This window comes from Passer domesticus, chromosome 1 (assembly GCF_036417665.1).
Source record: "Passer domesticus isolate bPasDom1 chromosome 1, bPasDom1.hap1, whole genome shotgun sequence".
Lineage (NCBI taxonomy): Eukaryota > Metazoa > Chordata > Aves > Passeriformes > Passeridae > Passer > Passer domesticus.
In genome coordinates, this window is record NC_087474.1 from 5,993,337 (window position 1) to 6,002,860 (window position 9,524).

The following is a 9,524-nucleotide window of genomic DNA, read 5'->3' on the forward strand; positions in this document are numbered from 1 at the left end:
AGTCCCTTCCTGCAGGACCTGCATGAGGACATTGACACACACAGGAGAGATACATACAAGACATGGCAGAAGCAGGGGCTACAAGTATTTTCGATGACAAGATCTTAAGAAAAATCATTCTGTTAAATTGAGAAGTGGCTCATATCAACCAAGAGAAACTTAATAAAGATTAGCAATCTTTTGAAGGATAAATCAGTTAAATCAATATTATGTTGCTAAGGAGGTTAAGCTGGTTCAGTGCAGAACAAAGGAGACAATCACCTGAAAAAGTTTTGTATAAAAATTGTTCTCCATTTCAGCTGTGGAGTCTTAGCTGTGTGTAATACAAGACAAAACTGGCTTAATCAGCAGTAAAGAATATTTATTTTATGCTACACAAAATTAGTTACTGAAACCAACTGCCTAGAGATACAGAGGAACTGCATTCACTAAATACTTCAAAAACAAGTCAGAGAACCATTTGTCAGAAATGGAACAGATACACAACACACAGAAAGATGAGCAAGATCACCCTCAAGTCTTTTTTGGCCATACAGTTCCATTTATCTCTGCTGATAGAGGAAAACTAAATATTCCTTTTATTTAAAATAATTCCATTGTGCTTTTGAGCTTCACACTTCAGGAAAAAGAACCCTGAATAATTCACATTCTGGGTTTATGAAATGGCCTACTAATAAATCTCCCAAATTTTAAGACAGAATTACTCCTCTTTTTATTAGTAACAATATGGAGCCTTCCTGTCCTGTTCTCTTGAGCCCCAAGAACACTGCAGACCGTCTAGGCAGAGAGCAGGGTAAGACACCATTATTGGAACATCCAGGTTCCATGAACACTGGGATGCTCCAGAAGTCATTCTGGATTAGCTACAGCTTCCAGACTCACATCACTAAGACCCACCCAGATGTCAGTAAATGTTTAGGCAGAGACTGCACATTTGGACCACATCTTCTCTACCAAAAATCCCTTTTATCTTACTGTGCCATACAAGCAACTCAAGTGCACATGCTCCAAGAATATAAATATATAATAGGCAAAGTAAAAAACTGGTAATTTTTTCTAAAGCTGTTTTTTTTTTTTTTTCTTGAGAGCCTCATTAAAACTAGTTTTGGCAAGACTTTATTTTCAGTAATAACGCAGCAGAAGAGAAAAAGTCCTCTTTTTCCCTCCCCCTACCCAATGCCAAAAGTCTGGGTGGAAACATCCTAGTTTGACAGTGCTTCCAGCAGCTTCTTCAAGGAAAGCAATTAGAATGCTGATAAATACAGCGCTGAAAATTAGTAATTATAAATTTGTATGGGAATGGCTGGCAATAGGATTGGGTGCACGTGTGATTTAGTAAAAATACTTCCCAATAAAAAAGCGAAAGGCAAAAATATCCTGATAGAAGCAAGATCTCATTTAATTTAATTATAATTATAATCAATAACAATATTGATATACTTGTAGGAAGGAGCTTCCGGGATACTAGAAATTATTGTTATAACATATTTATTAACGTAAAATATTTTACTTACATTGTTATTTGAGGGTGGTTTAAATACTCAGTTTAAGAATTACTCCCGGGATCAAAGTGAGAACTGAAACTCCTCATTTAATCAATGCCAACGTCTGAGGCAAGGAAGACGAGAACAACTCCTCCATCTATAAGCTGTGAAGAACCCTCTCAACATCACCATTTCTTCTTGCACAACCAGCCTGTAAAAACCTCCATCTCCTTAATTTCCTCCTGTGTTGGAAAGCTCGAAGGAGTCAGCCTGGGGAACAAAACCCCCCAAATTTCAGAGAGCTGAGGCTGCCCCTTCGCAGAGCGCGGTGCTGCCAAGAGCCGCAGCCTGGCCCTTGCTCTGGCCTCCTCCTCCTCCTCCCTCGTGCTATCACAAACACGTTTCTTTGCCAGGTTAGTCCTAGCCCAGCTCAGTTTCCCAGCCCAGCTCACCACAAGTGCCTGGGTCAGCACAGGGGAGAGAACAAACAGCTGGCAGCAGAGGGAGGGCAGAGCTGCTGCTCCTTTTCGCTGCCAGAACCAGCTTAAGATTTATGGTGGTTGGGGAAAATAACCACCTGATGCACTCCACACACTCACAGCCTATGTTTTTTTAAGTAATAAATATTCTAGGTTATAAGGGTTTTCCTGCTTTGTCTTACTTGCTTTCAAAAGCAGCAGTGCTGTTAGAAGAACTTACTCAGGGTAGTTCTTGAAACAAGTGCCCAAAGTTACTCTGAGTAACAGAGGAATGGCATGAACAGCACTGTCTAGTGCCATCCTTCCAGTGGGGAAAAAAAATATAAAAAAAATGCAGAATTCAGTACAAGTTATGAAAAGTACAAGTTACAAGCAAAAAAGTAGTAAAATCTTGCTCCTCTGTATTTATCCAAACTAGATGAACCATGCAGATTGTATGAACTGGTGATCAAATATATATCAAACATAGGAGAAAAGCTTTCAATATTTCCTGGAACTGTCTGTAACCTAATTATTTAGCAATTAATAACATTTTTGTGTGCCTATGACAGCATTTCTCAAAAAACAAATTTCACAGCATTAGTGTATAACAACACTGTATAAGGGAGCGACCATTAGTGGTGGATATGGAAATTCTATTTTCCCTGGTAATACATAACCGTGCTACCCCTCCAGTATTGCTGTGGTGCAAGGAGTTAAAAACAACTCCAGCCTGAGAAAGGCAGAGTTCACCTATTCTCAGCAAGCCAACTGCCTTGGAAAACCATCTCTGAGCTGAAATGATGACAAAGAATAGAAATGTCCATTTCCAATTACTTATCTTATGAAAGAACAATGACAAGAAGTTAGTAGGAGTTAACATGCTAACAAGGAAAAAAAAATCCACAAGCAAAGCCAAGAAAATGGAACTGTTTTTATTGTTTTAAGCTGGGAAAAGTCTCCAGTGTCACTGCACACAGGATGAAGAGATGTCTGGTGTATGGATGGCTCAGAGTAGCAACCAAGAGACTGGGCAAGACATTCCTTGTGACCAATATGCTGAGATTTCAGACAGCCATCACACTTGATCTGTCTGACAGCTCTTGGAAGTCCTCGCATGACAAGTGCTACAGAAGTTCAATGTATCATTAAATACAAACATAGAGAAACTAACAACTGAAATGTTAAAAAAAAAAAGTCCTGAAGAGTCCTTCACAGCAAGTCTGTTTCAAATTGGGGAAACTGCATCTATTTCCAGCATTCAGCTTAACTTCACTCACCCTTAAGACACAAAACTCTACATAAATCCGTATTTTAATAATTTTGTGGCAAAACAATTCTATAAACCCTATCCATCACACAAGCAATTATCGAGAACTGAAAATCTGAAGATTAATACAGATATCATTCACCTCCTGAGCACTGTGAGCCAGGCTCCTGTGCAAAAAATACACAAAGCAGTTGGGGAATTGCTTGGTAATTCAAATACGGTGGAGGAAGTCACAGAACATGGGCTGCTGAAGAAAATGGCACAAAGCTCAGCCCTGTTCTGCACAGAGCCAGCTTCAATCCTCACACCTCATCTCCTCCTCACTCTGTGTTCCACTATGTGCCTTCTGGCTTTTGGCCAAACAGTTTGATACACGTGGCTTGTAGAGGCCAGTGTTTGCTTTAATACATTAACCCTTTGCTGTGCAATGGTTGTACAAAGCTTGTCCACCAAAAAAACCTGTCTTGCCGGGAAGGGATGACCTCCCCTGACTGTGATCTTGTTTAGGAACATTTTTATTCTACAACACAACATACATCTTCCATTTGCAAATGTTAAATTTTGAATTGAGAAAAGGGCAGGCAAGTGAAGACACAAGTATCACACAGAAGGTGTGTGATGAACTAAAGAAACACAGCTGAGCTATAAAGCTCCATCCAACACTTTAAGATTCTTTTGAAATGAGAGTAGGTATCTTTAAATACTGGCTACCCTAATGCAAATGCAACTAAAATGATGATAAAAATTCTCAAATAATCATTTCCTGGCAAAAACACTTATGCTTAAGGGTCCTCAGAATTATCTGCATATGAGAAATCAATGGCCTTTGAAAACCTACTGCAACTTATATTGGCCAAAGTAATGAAAAACTACTATGGAAATGAAAACATGGGTAATTAAAAAAGACACACAAAATGTTCTCCACAATTCTGAAAGCATTATTATATGCTGCTTTAAACTAAACACATTTGCAAAAATAACAAACATCAAGATCTGATGGATGCTGAAATAACATTTAAAGTGAGCTTAGACACTGATCTCCAAAGGGTCACAATCAATGAGACTTCTACTGAATTCTGGTAAGAAGCTGCATCTGTTTGTGCTGCTTATAACCTGCAGAGATAAAGAAAGCTCTGCTAATTAAAATTTATTACAAAAATGTTTACTTCACCTTTACAATACTATTCTGATACCTGTTCATGCAGTTAGAACTCTTCCTCTACAACTTCTTTCCAATCACATTCTTCAGGTCCCTACCCTTGAAGGGACTTGAGGCATAATCCAAGCAAGAGTTAAATTGCCAAGATTTCAGGCCATGCAGTGAGGTGGCACCTAATTTCCTTTTTTCCCTCTACAATCCTAGCAAGAGTTCTTTTAACCATGCATCTGAAAACTTCTTTCTTCTCCATCATGTCCCAGCTTAGTAATGCAACTTTATTATCTTTTTTCAACTTCTATAAATTCAGTCTTTCTACCTTTTGAGGCAGAAAGGCAATACTGCAAAAATATTTTCTTCATTCACTGCTTTGATTACAGTTTTCTGTATTCTCCTGATGCACCATAGCATGAACAACCTCCTTGCTGTAAATTTCAAGGCTCTGCATGGCCTGTTCTTGCTCCACCTCTTAAACTTGAATTGCTGCTCTGCAGAGATATCCCCTTGTCAAAACATAAGGAAGAAAACAGGAGTGTTGGCCTGGCAGTTCAGGCAGGAAACCAACTTTCTGTGAAAATCCTCAGGGTGACAATGCTCCCCTGCTTTAAACATATCCTCCAAGTCGGATGCCTGTGAATCACTCCCCGATGCCGAGATAGCCAGGGTACTTGAACTTCTGCATGTTCTTTTGCTCACAGCATTCTCACAGCTCCCTTGTGCTTTCCCAATACGTTTCTTACATTTACATGCTGTCTTATCTTTACATTTAAATGAAGAAATTGTTTGTGCAGGAACAACCTTTGCTTATGCATTTGTACTGCGTGTAGTGTAATGGTGCCCTGGCCTCCAGGCACAATTACAATATAAATAATAAAAATGAACTGTTCACCTAAGATTAACTCTCCTGACAGTGCTACATGAAGCTACAGCCTTCAAACAATGATAAAAGGCTGTTCTAGCACCACATTCCACCATCTGTACCTCTCTGCAGGTACTGATGACACTAATCCCAAGTTCTTCACCTGCAGGAAGCCTCCACTGTTCCCTGTACTTATCTGTGTCCACAGCACCACTGGAATTTTTACTGATAACCAGGCAAAAAGCAGAATGAAATGTGGGCAAGCACTGTCCTACTGAAGGACCCTCTGCTCCCTTAACATAAGCCTGCTCCTGGGAAGAGCTGAGAATCCCTGGCATCTCACAGGAGCAGATTCAAGGCAGTTTTCCATCTGTCTGCTTAAACTCGTCAAATTTGCTTAAAAACATGGCCTTCAAAGAAGGTAAAGTACCAACCCAAAGTACTCTCCAATATGGCACTGCTGTTTAATGGAGGCATCCATAGCTGAGGAATTATTCTGTTCTGGCTTTGCCAGTTTAATGCAGGGCTCTTCGTTTTATCATTACTTAGACTGCACTTAGACTGAACATTCAGTGGAACATTTCCTATAATGGGATAAAGCAGTTGAACAATTTGACTGGCTAATAGTGATTTAGACATGTGATTACAGTACAGAAAATGGTCTGACATATGCTCTTTTATCTGGTTTACATGAGGCACATTAATCCAACTGGAAAGCAGAGAAGTGAAAAGGAAGACAGGACCAAGCACTCTGAAGGAAAAAATAGAAAATAGCTTTAGTTGTCTCATTTCTGTATTTGCCAGGCTAGTTGTAATCTGTATTTTGTAAAAAGGAAAACTTACAAAATAAAACCATTTTCTTCCCAAAATGGATGCAACTACAAACCACCAGTCTACACCTATGCTGTGCATGTTTGAGAATAATTTTTTATAAAACCCTAGTTTCAAAAGCATTTATGACTTATGTCATAACGCCTTTACTAAAAGTACAGGATTTGCAGAAAGATGCAGCAGGATAGGGAGCACCAAGTGAGCCAGGAACAATCAGAGTGTGAACAAAAAGAGTACTGATTGATTTCAATTTTTGTCTCAGCTAATTTCCCACTTTTACACAAACACTTCTAACCACATCAGCGTAAGCTCATATTTTACAGGAATACTGTATTTCTCCCTAAACCTAGACAACAGTCCCATGACACCAAAAACCTAACTGAAGGCAAGGAATTACCTCTTTAACACACACTTTTTTTGGTCAAGAGTGCATACACAACCTCAAACTGGCCTAACAAGATATGTCAACTTTTACAGTAACACTATTTAGGTTTTTTGTGCAAACTGGTACATTTCAGTTGCACTTGCATTTTTCTTCAGAAAAATTTCCTTCAAAATAAAAACATTCAAAGGTTTCCTATGTAAGGTTTGGATTCTGTAAGTAAAAATAAATCCAAAGTATGTCAAACTAAACATAAAGGAGATGAACGCAGGAACTTCACCACGTGTACATTTGCCAACTACTTTCAACGACCGCTATATTAAAAATTCTATCAGGAAAATAAGATAATGAAAAGAGGGAGCTGTAAACAACACAGCTTCCCCAAAACCAGAGGTGACATGAAAACCTTTGCAGGTAAACGCTCATCAATGAAAACAAGAAGAACGAAAAATCATGTATCCCAAACAAATGATAGTTCTGTTCTGGGATATTTGTGAATTTGTAAAAACAAACTCATATAAAAGGTGAATGGTCTTCGCATTGGTTAGGTCCAGCCCAGCAGAATCCCTTGTCACGTTGGGGACTTCCACTGTGACCTTATGGTCGGGCTTGACCTTAAAAGTCTTTTCCAGCCGAAATGATTCCGGTTGGAAATCGGCAGCGATGTTTGGGGAGGGCGTTTAGGGAAGCGCCGGGACAAACACGGCGGTGTCAAACGGAGCAAAACAAAGGCAACAACCTCTGCACCCCGAGGCTCGGACAGGCTCAGGAGCCGCTCTGGCCACCTCCTGACGCTCCCCGGCCCAACGTGCCGCCCAGCTTTGCCCTATTACCGCTGCCATCAGCTATGCCATGGCAAGCTCCATCCTACTCAAAAATAACCCGCGGGGAGCGCAGCCAGCGCGGCAGCGGCGCTTCCAGGGCCTCTCCCCGAGGGCAGCCCGGCCACCCCCGGGCAGCGCTGCCCGGCCCGGCCCGGCCCGGCCCGCCGGGATCCCCGCCCGAGGCTGCGGGGAGCGGGGCGGCCCCCGGGGAGCGCCCGGCGGGGCGGGGGGAGCGCTGGGGCGGGCGAGCGCCCGCGCCCCCGGCGGGGAGAGGAGAGGCGGCGGCGAAGGGAGAGCTGCCAGCGGCAGGGAGCGGGCTCCCCCCGCCATCCTCCGCCCCCTCCCTCCGTGTGTTTGTTGTGCTCCGGCTCCGTCCCACCGGCGCGTCCCTCCGTGCGGCGGCCGCTGACAGCTCCCCCCGCGCCGCCGAGAAACTCCTGCCTCAACTCCGCGTGTGTGCGGGGGGTGCGGGGGTGTCCTCCCCGCCGAGAACCGTGTTTCCCTTCCCAAAAAAAAAAAGAGGAGGGGAAGTGGGGGGGCATAACAAGGGAAAGCGACGAGGAACTGCCGGCAGCGCACAGGGAGCAACCCAGGCGACGCTGAAGGCAGCCGAGCGTCCTGGAAGGGAACGGACCCAAAAAGAAGGGGGAAGGTGCAAAGGCAAGGGAAAAAGGAGGAAGAGGGTGGAGGGGGAAGAGCCAAAGAGAAACTCCGAAGAAGGAGGGGAAGAAAGAAATAGGGATGGTGAAAGAAAAGTGGGAAAGGGAGAGCAGGCGGAGGAAGACAAAGGTGAAAAAGGAGGAGGAGGAGGAGGAGGGGAAAGTGCAAAGGGGAGAGGAGGAGAAGAAAGAAGGGCCCTTCTCAAAATGGCATTAGGCAGAGGGAGGGGGCGACGAGGAGCGAGTCTCCACTGACAGCTCTGCCTGCGCCTGGCCGCCTGCCCCGGCCCCTCTCTGCCTCGCACACACAAACGCTGAACTTACTTCTTTCTGGCTCTCTGGAAAGGGGAAGCGCCATCTTTGCGAGGCCGGCCCCTAGGTCTTTTGTCTGTGGCTGCTGCTGCTGCTGCTGGGGGGGGAGCTCCAGGCTCGGGGGGCTGCTGCTGCTGCTGAGGCGGCTCCACCACCGCCACCACCAGACTCTTGTCCTCCGTTGACATCCTAGTCAGCAGGACGAGAGAGACACATGGATGATGATGATGAGGATGAAGATGAGGATGGTGATGGGGATCCCGATGCTCCTCCTGCTCCCGCGGCTCCTCTCCTCCTCACCTCCGCCTCCTCCACCTCCGCCTCGCATCGCTGGCCTCAGCCGCCGCCGACCAGCACAGGTAGCAGGGGGAGCAGCATGGGGAGAGCAGGAGGAGGAGGAGGAGGGGAGGGGGGTGGGGGGGGGGGGAGCGAAGAGAAAGCGCAGAGGACGGAAGGAAGGGTCTCACACACAATAACACCCTCCCCGGGCTCGGCGGGGTCTGTCGGGGCTGGGGGAGGTGAGGAGAGCGAGCGACAGAGACGCGGCTGGTCCCGCCGCTGGGCGCCCCCGCTCAGAGGCCCCGGGCGCTGGCGGCGGCTCCGGCTGCTGCGCTGCCCGGCTGCGGCGGCCGCCGCTTCATTGTACCCTGGCCCTGCGCCCTCCCCCCGCGCAGAGCCCCCGGGGGCGGAGGAGGAGCGGGCGGCGGCGGCGGAGGCGGCGGGGGCCGAGGCCGAGCGGAGGAAGTTTTGACAGCTCCAGCTGTTGTGTGTGTCGAGGGGCTGAGTCCGGCCGGGCTCCGCGTCCCCTTCCCAGCCGGGCCGGGAGCAGGAAGTTTAACTTTGGGGAAAGAAGGAGGAGGAAGGGTGAAAAAGGGGGAGGAGGAAGGGGGAGGAGGAGGCGGCGCCCTGCCCCCTCCCCGCGGGGTGGAGAAGGGATCCCGGCGCTGCCCTGGTGTGTAACCCCCGCCTCCCCGACTCCCTTCCCCCCTGCCAGTGCGACACATAGACACAGCGACCGACCGCCCTCCTCCTCCTCCCCTGCCGCGGCCCCACACTGCGCCTGCCCCGCCCGCCCACCGCCCGTCCCCCGGCGCAGACACCCATCCGCCGCCTCGCCGACCTCACGGGCTGGGCTGGGGCCGCGCCGGGCTGCGGCGAAACCGCGGAGCGGGGCCCGGACGGGACGCGGCGCCACGGGGAGCTCCGCGCACCGCGCCCCGGCCGCTGCCCCAGCGCTCCCCCGCCCTCTCCCCGCCCGTGTTATTCCTTTTCATTTATTTCCCCGTGGA

The 9,524-nt window shown here is 46.8% G+C and overlaps 1 protein-coding gene across 3 annotated transcripts in view; it reads right to left on the minus strand.

Moving 5' to 3' along the window:
• Positions 1-9,093, minus strand: part of KMT2C (lysine methyltransferase 2C) — a 187,325-nt gene extending 178,232 nt beyond the window's left edge. For 2 of the 3 annotated variants that reach the window (XM_064431113.1, XM_064430643.1), the window contains exon 1: positions 8,248-8,431. In XM_064431113.1, the coding sequence (XP_064287183.1) occupies positions 8,248-8,423 (176 nt within the window). In that variant the 5' untranslated portion in view covers positions 8,424-8,431. Of the gene's footprint in view, positions 1-8,247; positions 8,432-8,535 lie in introns of those variants that run through there. The other variant, XM_064430461.1, reaches the window with a different exon arrangement.
• Positions 9,094-9,524: the final 431 nt, after the last annotated feature.